Source organism: Hypanus sabinus, chromosome 1 (assembly GCF_030144855.1).
Source record: "Hypanus sabinus isolate sHypSab1 chromosome 1, sHypSab1.hap1, whole genome shotgun sequence".
In the NCBI taxonomy this organism is placed as follows: domain Eukaryota; kingdom Metazoa; phylum Chordata; class Chondrichthyes; order Myliobatiformes; family Dasyatidae; genus Hypanus; species Hypanus sabinus.
In genome coordinates, this window is record NC_082706.1 from 93682 (window position 1) to 106782 (window position 13101).

Consider the following 13101-nt stretch of genomic DNA (forward strand, 5'->3'; position numbering starts at 1 on the left):
TTCTCTTGTTCCATAGGCAGGAAAATCTGAAGAAAATGGCTGAGCGCCTGATGCTGACTAAAGAGAAATTGAAGGAAGAGTTGCGGATACTGGGAACACCAGGATCTTGGGAACACATTACCAAGCAGGTTGGCTTGTATATCTTTCCTGGATTCACAGGCAAGTACTTAACCAGGTTTAGAGCATTTTATAGTGGAAAACAGTAAGTGATACATCAGGTGTAGAGTGCTTGTCAGCAGAAAACAGAGTCATAGAAACATACTGCAGTACAGAAACAAGCCCTTGGGCCCATCTCGTCCATGCCAAAATTATTTAAACTGCCTACTCCCAGTGATCTGCACCGGGACCATAGCTCTCCATATCCCTACCATCTACATACCTATCCAGACTTCTCTGAAGTGTTGAAATTGAGTGGCTTAGACCACTTATGCTGGCAGCTCATTCCACACTCGTATAACCCTCTGAGTGGTTTCCCCTCATGTTATCCTTAAACATCTCACCTTTCACCCTTAACCCATTGTAGTACCACCCAACCTGAGTGTAAAAAGTCTGCTTGCATTTACCCTATCTATACCCCTCATACTTTGTATACCTCTATCTCATTTCCTCTCAATCTGCTATGTTCTAACCTATACAGTCTTAACATATACAGTCTAGAATACAGTTCTAATCTATTCAGTCTTCTCTTATAACTCAGGTCCTCCAGACTCAGCAACATCCTGTACACTTTCTCTGTACTCTTTCAACTTTATTTACATCTTTCCTGTGGGTAGGTAACCAAAACTGTACACAATACTCCAAATTAAGCCTCACCAATGCATTATACAACCTCAATACCTTCTGTACTCAGTACATTGAGCTTTCTTTACAACACCATCTACCTGTGATGTCACTTTCAATGAATTATGTACCTGTATTCCCAGATCCCTTTGTTCTACCACACTCCTCAGTGCCCTACTGTTCACTGTGTAAAACCTACCCTGGCTGGTCCTACCAACGCCAATGCCATTCGGCTCTACAATTCAACCACCAGGGGCAAGACATGTTAAGTGCTGGGGTTAGGACTGAGCTTAAGTTACCACTCAATGCACTTTAGTAAACTATTTAGGAACTTTTTAAAGCTATTTATTAATGCTTTTTGGGAGGGTGATTTTAGATGCATATCATATTTATACTGAGTTAAATACTGTATGTAATTAGTTTTGCTATAATAAGTGTATGGGACACTGGAAAAAATGTTGAATTTCCCCTTGGGGATGAATAAAGTATCTATCTATCTATCAAAGTGGAATACCTCGCACTTGTTTGCATTAAATTCCATCTGCCATTTTAAAGCCCATTTTTCCAGCTGATGCAGATCCACTCTGCAATCTATGATAGCTTCCTTTGCTGTCCACTACACCCCAAATTTTGGTGTTATCTACAAATTTGCTGATCCAGTTAATCATGTTATCATCCAGATCTTTGATATCGAAGACAAACAACAAAGAACCCAGCACTGATCACTGTGGCACTGCAATAGTCATAGATCTCCAGTCAGAGAAGCAATCCACTACTATCACTCCCTGGCTTCTCCCACAAAGCTAATGTCTAATCCAGTTTACTACCTCATCCTGAGTGCTGAGCGACAGAATTTTCTTGAACAGCCTCCCATGTGAGATCTTGTCCAATGCCTTACAAAAGTCCATGTAGACAACATCCATTACCTTGCCTTCATCCACTTTCCAGGTAACTTCCTTGAAGAACTCCATTAAGATAGGTTAGATGTGACCTACCATGCCTGAAGCAATGCTGACAATCCTTAATCAGTCCATGTCTATCTAAATACTTACATATCAGGTCCCTTAGAAGAGCTTCCAATAACCTTAACACAACTGATATCAGATTCATAACTTATTGGTAAGTATAACTTAACTGTTTCTGTTACCTTTTTTTAAACAGTGGACCAATATTAGCTATCCTCCAATACTCTGGTACCTCTCCTGTCACTAAGGATGTTTAAAATAGAAACATAGAAAACCTACAGCACAATACAGGCCCTTCGGCCCACAATGCTGTGCTGAACATGTACCTACTTTAGAAATTACCTCGGGTTACCCATAGCACTCTATTTTTCTAAGCTCCATGTACCTATTTAGGAGTCTCTTAAAAGACCCTATTGTATCTGCCTCCACAAACGCTGCCGACAGCCTATTCCATGCTCTCACCACTCTCTGTGTAAAAGAACTTACCCCTGACATTTCCTGTGTACCTCATTCCATGCACCTTAAAACTGTGCCATCTCATGTTAGCCATTTCAGCCCTGGTAAAAAACCTCTGACTATCCACATGATCAATGCCTCTCATCATCTTATACATCTCTATCAGGTCACCTCTCATCCTACGTCACTCCAAGGAGAAAAGGCCAAGTTCACTCAACCTATTCTCATAAGGCGTGCTCCCCAATCCAGGAAACATCTTTGTAAATCTCCTCTGTACCCTTTCTATAGCTTCCACATCATTCTTGTAGTGAGGTGACCAGAAATGAGCACAGTACTCCAAGTGGGGTCTGACCAGGTCCTATGTAGCTGTAACATTACCTCTCGGCTCTTGAACCCAATCCCACGGTTGATGAAGGCCAATACACCATATGTTTTCTTAACCACACAGTCAACCTGTGCAGCAGCTTTGAGTGTCCTATGGACTTGGAACCCAAGATATCTCTGCTAGGGTTCAGGCAGTTTAGGATCCAAGGGAATACCTTGTCAGGTCTTGGGAATTTATCAACTGTGATTGCCAAACACCTCCTCCTCCTCTGTTATATGTATAGGGCCCATGAAGTTGATGCCACTTTGCTTCACTTCTATAGACTATATTTATTCCATCTCCCGAGTAAATACATGCAAAGAATGAATTTAAGGTCCATCATATGTTTTGACTCCACAAATGGATCACTAGAGGATCAATTTTGCCCCTAGCAGTCCTTTTGCTCTTCACATACCTGTAGCAAATGTCACTTCACTCTTTAAGAAGGGAGGAGGACAAAAGAGAGGAAATTATAGGCCACTTAGCATAACCCCAGTGGCTGGGAAAGTGTTGAAGTCTATTATTAAGAATGGGGTTTTGGGGTACTTGGAGACTAATGATAAAATAAGTCAAAGTCATCATGATTTCCGTGAAGGGAAATCTTTCCTAACAAATCTGTTAGAGTTGTTCAAGGAAGTAACTAGCTGGGTGAACAAAGGAGAGGCAGTTGATGTTATTTACTTGGATTTTCAGAAGACTTTTGTTAAGGTGCCTCACATGGGGCTACTTAACAAGATAAAATCCTATGGTGTTGCAGGAAAGATACTAGCATGGATAGAGAAATGGCTGACAGGCAGGAGGCAATGAATAGGAATAAAAGGGGAACTTTTCTAGTTGGCTGCCAGTGGCTGGTGGTGTTCCTCAGGTGTCAATATTGGGACCGTTACATTTCATGTTGTTTGTCAATGATTTAGATAATGAAATTGTTGATTTTATGGCAAAGTTTGCAGATGATATGAAGATAGGTGGAGGGGAAGGTAGTGCTGAGGAAGCGACGTGATTGCAGCAGGACTTTGACAAATTGGAAGAATAAGAAAAAAGTGACAGATGGAATACAGTGTTGGGAAATGTGTGATAATGCGTTTTGGTAAAAGGAACAATAGAAATAGAAATAGAAAACCTACAGCATAATACAGGTCCTTCAGCCCACAAAGTTGTGCCGAACTTTGCCCTACCTTAGAAATTACTAGGCTTACTCATTGCCCTCTATTTTTCCAAGCTCCATGTACTTATCCAGAAGTCTCTTAAAAGACCCTATCCTATCCGCCTCCACCACCGTTGCTGGCAGCCCATTCCATGCACCCACCACTCACTGCGTAAAAAACTTAACCCTGACATCTCCTCAGCACCTTAAACCTGTGTCCTCTTGTGGCAACTATTTCAGCCCTGGGAAAAAGCCTCTGACTATCCACACGATCAATGCCTCTCATCATCTTATACAGCTCTATCAGGTCACCTGTCATCCTCCGTCGCTCCAAGGAGAAAAGGCCGAGTTCACTCAGCGTGTTTTCATAAGGCATGCTCCCCAATCCAGGCAACATCCTTGTAAATCTCCTCTGCCCACTTTCTATGGCTTCCACATCCTTCCTGTAGTGAGGCGACCAGAACTGTTATGTGCTGGGGCAGCAGGCTGGGGCAGTTGGCAGCAGACACCAACAGAATCAACAAATTCATTCGTAAGGCCAGTGATGTTGTGGGGGTGGAACTGGACTCTCTGATGGTGGTGTCTGAAAAGAGGATGCTGTCCAAGTTGCATGCCATCTTGGACAATGACTCCCATCCACTCCATAATGTACTGGTTAGGCACAGGAGTACATTCAGCCAGAGACTCATTCCACCGAGATGTAACACTGAGCGTCATAGGAAGTCATTCCTGCCTGTGGCCATCAAACTTTACAACTCCTCCCTCGGAGTGTCAGACACCCTGTGTCAATAGGCTGGTCCTGGACTTATTTCCACTTGGCATGATTAACTTATTATTTAATTATTTATGGTTTTATATTACTATATTTCTACACTATTCTTGGTTGGCGCAACTGTAACGAAACCCAATTTCCCTGAGGATCAATAAAGTATGTCTGTCTGTCTGTCTGAGCACAGTACTCCATGTGGGGTCTACCCAGGGTCCTATATAGCTGCAACATTACCTCTCGTAATGCAGACTATTATCTAAATAGGGAGAAAATAAAAAAAAATCAGAGCTGCAAAGGGAGTCCTCGTGCAACACTTTTAGAATGTAAATTCAAAGGATGAGTTTGGTAAAGAAAGCAAATGCAACGTTGGCATTTATTTCAAGGTGAATATCAAAACAAGGAGATAATGCTGGACCTTTTTGACACTAGTCAGGCCACATATAGATTATCGTTAACAGTTTTGGGCTCCATATCTCAGAAAGAAAGTGTTGTCGTTAGAGAGAGTCCAGAGGAGGTTCATGAGGATGATTCCAGGAATGAAGGGGTTATGATATGAGGAGCGTTTGGCAGCTTTGGGCCTGTACTCATTGGAATTTAGAAGAATGTGGGGTGATCTCATTGAAACCTACTGAATGTTGAAAGGATTAGATAAGGTGGATGTGGAGAAGATGTTTCCTATGGTGGTGGTATCCAGCACAGTCTTAAAATGGAGGGGTGACTTTTTAGAACTGAGGTAAAGAAGAATTTTTTAGCCAGAGAGTGATGAATCTGTGGAATGCTCTGCTACAGACTGTAGTGGAGGCCAAGTCCATGGGTATATTTAAAGCAGAAGTTGATAGTTTCCTGATTAGTCAGTGCATCAAAGGATATGGCAAGAAGGCAGGTGTATGGAGTTGAGTGGCATCTAGGATCAGCCATGATGGAATGGCAGAACAGGGTCGATCGGCTGAATGGCCTAATTCTGCTCCTACATCTTATGGTCTTCTGGTAGCATTCCTTAGGATTCTGCTTCACCTTGTCTGCTAGAGCAACTTAATGCCTTTTTTTTTTAGCCTTCCTGATACCTTTCTAGTGTTCTGTTGCATTTCATGTATTCCATAAGCAACTTATTTGTTCCTGCTTGCCCTTACCTGCTACATACCTCCTTTTTTCTCTTAACCAGAGCCTCAATATCTTTTGAAAACCAAGGTTCCCTACACTTGTTATCTGTACTATTTATTCTGACAGGCATATACAGGTTTTGTATTCTCAAAATTTCATTTTTGTAGGCCTCCCATTTTCAGTAGTTTCAATAGTTCCATTTAATATTAGAGAAATGCATAGAATATTGTGAAGTTGTCACTGGGCAGGTGTAATCAGAAACTCTCTGCGGGCTGCAAGAAATTGTCCTAGTTTTCCTCTTAAATGTACTCCTTTTGAACTACTTTAGCTGCAAGCTGCAGCATGTAAATTTCCTCTTAACGACGGACTACAAAACTACATTAATGATCTTCAGATCTCACATTCGACGGTTAACTGTGGAGCAGTTAAGCACGATGCCTTTAAGGGTAACGCATGGCCATGGCTGAAAACGTGGACTGAAATTCAGGGTAATGAGGCCTCCTCTTGTGAGTATCTTGTTGGTAAATGTACAATCACTTGAAAATATGATCGACAATCTCAGAGCAAGGGGCTGCTGTACCAAAGACAGATATGGCTGATCTCAAATGTTCGTTGCATTGACAGTGTAAATGCCAGACCCAGCAATCCGACCTCAATGTTCTATGATTTTCAGAATGGATTGAACCTTGAATTCTGGTAAGGTGGGAATCAAATTGAAGAGACTAGGAGAGAGGAGGTTAGTTCACAAATAGAGAAAGCTAGTAGACAGTGGGTGAGGGAGGATAGGCAGGTGATAGAGAAGGGGAGTGCTCAGACTGAAGCTGTAGGGAGAAGGAAATAAAGATAATAAAGTTGTCTGCACCATGAAGGATAAACAGAGAGTAAGAGGTGGAGAATTTCTAAATGCATCTATTTTAATGCTAGGAGCATTTTAAGAAAGGTGGATGAACTTAGAGCATGGATTGGTACCTGGAAATATGATGTTGTAGCTATTAGTGAAACATGGTTGCAGGAGGGGTGTGATTGGCAACTAAATATTCCTGGATTTTGTTGCCTCAGGTGTGATAGAATCAGAGGGGCAAGAGGGGGAGGTCTTGCATTGCTTGTCAGAGAAAATATTACAGCGGTGCTTTGGCAGGATAGATTAGAGAGCTCATCTAGGGAGGCTATTTCGGTGGAATTGAGGAATGGGAAAGGTGCAGTAACACTTATAGTGAAGTATTATAGACCACCTAATGGGGAGTGAGAATTGGATGAGCAAATTTGTAAGGAGATAGCAGATATTTGTAGTAAGCACAGGGTTGTGATTGTGGGAGATTTTAATTTTCCACACATAGACTGGGAAGCCCATTATGTAAAAGGGCTGGATGGTTTGGAGTTTGTAAAATGTGTGCAGGATAGTTTTTTGCAGCAATACATAGAGGTACCAACCAGAGAAGGAGGAGTGTTGGATCTCCTATTAGGGAATAAGATAAGTCCAGTGACGGAGGAATGTGTTGGGGGGCACTTCGGGTCCGGTGATCACAATGCCGTTAGTTTCAATAATATTATGGAGAAGGATAGGACTGGACCCAGGGTTGAGGTTTTGGATTGGAGAAAGGCTAACTTTGAGGAGATGTGAAAGGATTTAGAAGGAGTTGTTTGGGACAATTTGTTTTATGGGAAGGATGTATTAGAGAAATGGAGGTCATTTAAAGGTGAAATTTTGAGGGTACTGAATGTTCCTGTTAGGTTGAAAGGAAAGGTTAAAAGTTTGAGAGAGCCACAGTTTTCAAGGGATATCGGAAACGTGGTTCAGAAAAAGAGAGAGATCTACAATAGATATAGGCAGCATGGAATAAGTGAGGTGCTCAAGGAATGTAAAGAATGTAAAAAGAATCTTAAGAAAGAAATTAGAAAAGCTAAAAGAAGATACAAGTTTGCTTTGGCAAGTAAGATGAAAATAAATCCAAAGAGTTTCTACAGTTATATTAATAGCAAAAGGATAGTGAGGGATAAAATTGGTCCCTTAGAGAATCAGAGTGGACAGCTATGTGTGGAGCCAAAAGAGATGGGGGAGATTCTGAACAATTTCTTTTCTTCGGTATTCACTAAGGAGAAGGATATTGAATTGTGTAAGGTAAGCAAAACAAGTAGGGTAGTTACGGAAACTATGATGATTAAAGAAGAGGAAGCACTGGCGCTTTTAAGGGATATAAAAGTCGATAAGTTTCCAGATCCTGACAAGATATTCCCTGGGACCTTGGGAGAAGTTAGTGTAGAAATAGCAGGGGCTCTGACAGAAATATTTCAAATGTCATTAGAAGCGGGGATGGTGCCAGAGGACTGGCGTATTGCTCATATGGTTCCATTGTTTAAAAAGAATTCCAGGAGTAAACGTAGCAATTATAAGTTTGACATCAGTGGTGGGTAAATTAATGGAAAGTATTCTTAGAGATGGTATATATAATTATCTGGATAGACAGGGTCTGATTAGGAACGGTCAACATGGATTTGTGCATGGAAGGTCATGTTTGACAAATCTTATTGAATTTTTTGAAGAGGTTACTAGGAAAGTTGATGAGGGTAAAGCAGTGGATGTTGTCTATATGGACTTTGACAAGGTTCCATATGGAAGGTTAGTTAGGAAGGTTCAATCGTTAGGTATTAAGATTGAAGTAGTAAAATGGATTCAACAGTGGCTAGATGGGAGATGCCAGAGAGTAGTGGTGGATAACTGTTTGTCAGGTTGAAGGCCGGTGACTAGTGGTGTGCCTCATTGTACTGGGTCCAATGTTGTTTGTCATATACATTAATGATCTGGATGATGGGGTGGTAAATTGGATTAGTAAGTATTCAGATGATAGTAAGATAGGTGGTGTGGATAATGAAGTAGGTTTTCAAAGCTTGCAGTGAGAGTTAGGCCGGTTTGAAGAGTGGGCTGAAAGATGGCAGATGGAGTTTAATGCTGATAGGTGTGAGATGGTACATTTTGATAGGACTAATCAAAATAGGACATACATGGTAAATGACAATAGACAATAGGTGCAGAAGTAGACCATTCGGCCCCTTGAGTCTACACCACCATTCTGAGATCATGGCTGATCATTCACTATCAATACCCAGCCCCTGCCTTGTCCCCATATCCCTTGTTACCCCTATCCATCAGATATCTATCTAGCTCCTTCTTGAAAGCATCCAGAGAATTGGCCTCCACAGTCTTCCGAGGCAGTGCATTCCACACCTCCACAACTCTCTGGGAGAAGAAGTTTTTCCTCAACTCTGTTTTAAATAACTGACCTCTTATTCTCACTCCATGCCCTCTGGTACTGGACTCTCCCAACATCTGGAACATATTTCCTGCCTCAATCCTATCAAATCCTTTAATTATCTTAAACGTTTCAATCAGATCCCCTCTCAATCTCCTCAGTTCCAGTGTGTACAAGCCCAATATCTCCAATCTCTCTGCGTAAGACAGCCCTGCCATCCCAGGAATCAACCTAGTGAATCTACGCTGCACTTCCTCAATTGCCAGAATGTCCTTCCTTAAGCCTGGAGACCAAAACTCTACACAATATTCCAGGTGTGGTCTCACCAGGGCCTGTACAAATGCAAAAGGACATCCTTGCTCTTGTACTCAATTCCCCTAGTAATAAAGGCCAACATTCCATTTGCCCTCTTCACTGCCTGTTGCACTTGCTCATTCACCTTCATTGACTGATGAACTAGGACTCCTAGGTCTCTTTGCATTTCTCCCTTACCTAACTCTACACCGTTCAGACAATACTCTGCCCTCTTGTTCCTGCTTCCAAAGTGGATAACTTCACATTTATTCACATTGAATGACATCTGCCAAGTATCTGCCCACTCACCCAGCCTATCCAAGTCTCCCTGTATTCTCCTAACGTCCTCTTCGCATGTCACACTGCCACACAGTTTAGTATCGTCAGCAAACTTGCTGATATAGTTTTCAATGCCCTCATCTAAATCATTGACATAAATCGTAAAGAGCTGTGGTCCCAATACAGAGCCCTGTGGTACCCCACTAGTCACCTCCAGCCAGTCCGAGAAACACCCATTCACTGCTACCCTTTGCTTTTTATCTGCCAACCAGTTTTCTATCCATGTTGAAACTTTGCCCCCAATGCCATGAGCTCTGATTTTACTCACCAATCTCCTATGTGGCACCTTATCGAATGCCTTATGAAAATCTAGGTACACTACATCCACTGGCTTACCCTCGTCTAATATCCTTGTTACACCCTCAAAAAACTCCAACAGATTAGTCAAGCATGATTTGCCCTTGGTAAATCCATGCTGGCTCGGCCTAATCCTATTACTGCCATCAAGATATGCCACTATTTTGTCCTTAATAATGGACTCAAGCATCTTCCCCACGACTGACGTTAGGCTAACAGGGCGATAGTTCTCCATTTTCTCCTTCCCTCCCTTCTTGAAAAGTGGGATAACATTAGCCACTCTCCAATCTTCAGGAACTGATCCTGAATCTAAGGAACATTCGAAAATGATTACCAATGCATCCGCAATTTCCTGAGCCACCTCTTTTAGAACCCTCGGATGCAGACCATCTGGACCCGGGGATTTATTAGCCTTCAGTCCTATCAGTCTACTCATCACAGTTTCTTTCCTAATGTCAATCTGTTTCAATTCCTCTGATATCTTATGACCCTGGCCCATCCTTACATCTGGGAGATTGCTTGTGTCCTCCCTGGTGAAGACAGATCTAAAGTACGCATTAAATTCTGTTGCCATTTCCCTGTTTCCCATAACAATTTCTCCCAATTCATTCTTCAAGGGGCCAACATTGTTCTTAACTATCTTCTTTCTCTTCACATAGCTAAAAAAGCTTTTGCTATCCCCTTTTATATTCCTGGCTAGACTGAGCTCATACCTGATTTTTTCTCTCCGTAATGCTTTTTTAGTTAAGATCTGCAGTTCTTTAAAACTTTCCCAATCATCTGTATTCCCACTCATCTTAGCCCTGTCATGCTTCCTTTTCTTTAATGCTATACAATCTCTGACTTCCTTTGTCAACCACTGTGGCCCCTTCCCCCTCTTTGAATCCTTCCTTCTAATTGGAATGAACTGCTTTTGTATTATCCCCAAGAATATCTGCCACTGCTGATCCACTGTCTTTCCTGCCAGGGCATCCGCCCATTTAACTTTGGCCAGCTCTTCCCTCATGGCTCTGTAGTCTTCTTTATTTAATTGCAACACTGACACCTCTGATCTGCCCTTATCCCTCTAAAATTGTAGATAAAAACTTATCATGTTATGATCACTACTTCCTAATGGCTCCTTTACTTTAAGATCACTTATCAATTACTGTTCATTACACATCACCAAGTCCAAAATAGCCTCGTTCCTGGTTGGCTCAAGCACAAGCTGTTCCAAAAATACATCCCTTAGACACTCCACAAACTCCCTATCCTGGGGTCCAGCACCTACCTGATTCTCCCAGTTCACCTGCATGTTGAAATCTCCCATAACGACTGCATTACCTTTAGCACATGCCAATGTTAACTCCCTAATCAACTTGTACCCAATATCCATGCCACTGTTTGGGGGCCTGTACACAACACCCATTAGGGTCTTTTTACCCTTCCTGTTCCTCAGCTCAATCCACACAGACTCTACTTCCCCTGTTCCTAAGTCACCCCTTGCTAAGGATTGAATCTCATTTCTCACCAACAGGGCCACCCCACCCCCTCTTCCCATATTTCTGTCTCTAGGATAGCACGTATACCCTGGTACACTCAATTCCCAGGCCTGATCCCCTTGCAGCCATGTTTCCGTTATTCTAACAATATCGTAGTTCCCCATTTTCATCTGAGTTTCAAGCTCATCTGTCTTATTTCTGACACTATGCTCATTCAAGTATAGAATTCTTAGCCCATTCCTCCTCTCTTTGCTTAAAACACTGTCTATTGTACCTAACCCAGCTCCTTGAACTTCCATCGGGCTAATTGCACCTTGAATTTTGATGACCTTCTCAAGATCACCCAAACCTTCTACACATTTAACCCCATGCTCTTTCTGACCAACCCTCTGTACATGTAACTTTTCCAACACATGTCTCACCTTTCTCCTTTACACAATTAATATTTGGGAAACGTGTATTCCCCACCTGTCCCTTATCCTTCATCATATCATCTTCTCTCATATTCTGGATCCCTGCCCCCTGCACATCTAGTTTAAACCCCCCCCCACCCCCGAGCAGCACTGGCAAACATTCCTGCAAGAATGTTAGTACCCCTCCAGTTCAGATGTAGACCGTCCCTTCGAAACAGATCCCAACGTCCCTGGAACAAAGACCAATTATCCAAAAACCTGAACCCTTCCTTTCTGCACCATGCTCTCAGCCTCGTATTAATGTGCGTAATCATTCTATTCTTCGCCTCACTCTCACGTGGCACAGGTAGCAATCACCCTGGAGGTCCTGCCTTTCAGCTTCACTCCTAACTCCCTGAACTCTCTAAGCAGGACCCCCTCACTCACCTTACCTACGTCGTTGGTCCCTACATGGACCACTACATCTGGGTTCATGCCCTCGTTCTCAAGAATAGCCTGCACCCGATCTGAGATGTCCCGGACCCTGGCACCAGGGAGGCAACATACCATCCAAGGCTCCCGATCTGTCCCACAAAATCTCCTATCTGCCCCCCTGACTATAGAATCCCCTAAAACTATCGCTCTCTTCTCTTCCCTCCTCCCCTTCCTAGTTGAGGGTTCAACCTCTGTGCCAGAGGCAGGACCACTATAACTCATTCCTGGTAGGTCATCCCCATCAACAGAATCCAGTACGGTATACTTATTGTTAATGGGAATGGCCGCAGGGGTGCTCTGCTCTCTCTGCCTGCTCCCCCTGCCTCTCTGGACCGTCACCCATCTGCCTGCTTCTTGGATTTTTGGTGTGACTACTTCCTGATAACTCCTATCTATCTCTGCCTCTGCCTCCCGAATGATCCGTAGTTCATCCAGCTCCCGCTCCAACTCCCTAACTCGGGCTGATAGGAGGTGCAGCTGGATGCACCTTTTGCAGGTGTGGTCATCAGGGACAACTGTGTTGACCCCGATTTCCCACATACTGCATACGGAGCACACACTGCTGTGACTGTCTCCCCCATACCTGAACTGGATTGTTAGAATAAGTCTAAGAAGCACTTAGCGACCTTACCTTCTTCCCCTCAGCGAGCAATTATACAGGCTTACTGAAGTCCCCTTACACCGAAGCCCACTTAGCCAAAGCCCAGGGGCCAGTAGTGCTGAGGAAACAGAGAGTCTGCAGAGAGACTTGGATAGATTAGAAGAATGGGCAAAGAAGTGGCAGATGAAATACAATGTTGGAAAGTGTATGGTCATGCACTTTGGTAGAAGAAATAAATGGGCAGACTATTATTTAAATGGGGAGAGAATTCAAGGTTCTGAGATGCAACAGGACTTGGAAGTCCTCGTACAGGATACCCTTAAGGTTAACCTCCAGGTTGAGTTGGTGGTGAAGAAGGCAAATGGTATGTTGTCA

The 13101-nt window shown here is 42.9% G+C and overlaps 1 protein-coding gene and 1 long non-coding RNA gene across 9 annotated transcripts in view; both read left to right on the forward strand.

Annotated features, from left to right (window-relative positions):
• The window catches only part of LOC132387011 (uncharacterized), a 609870-nt gene that overhangs the window by 65504 nt on the left and 531265 nt on the right, over positions 1 to 13101 (forward strand). The gene's annotated exons all lie outside the window — the stretch shown is intronic.
• LOC132386044 (aspartate aminotransferase, cytoplasmic-like) overlaps positions 1 to 13101 on the forward strand; it is a 63059-nt gene that overhangs the window by 26343 nt on the left and 23615 nt on the right. For 4 of the 8 annotated variants that reach the window (XR_009509440.1, XM_059958363.1, XM_059958474.1 and 1 more), the window contains exon 8: positions 17 to 159. Coding sequence is in view for 7 of the 8 variants with exons in the window: in XM_059958363.1 (XP_059814346.1) it covers positions 17 to 159 (143 nt within the window). In the remaining variant the exon portion in view is untranslated. Of the gene's footprint in view, positions 1 to 16; positions 164 to 13101 lie in introns of all 8 variants that reach the window. The other 4 variants (XM_059958552.1, XM_059958651.1, XM_059958599.1 and 1 more) reach the window with 2 other exon arrangements.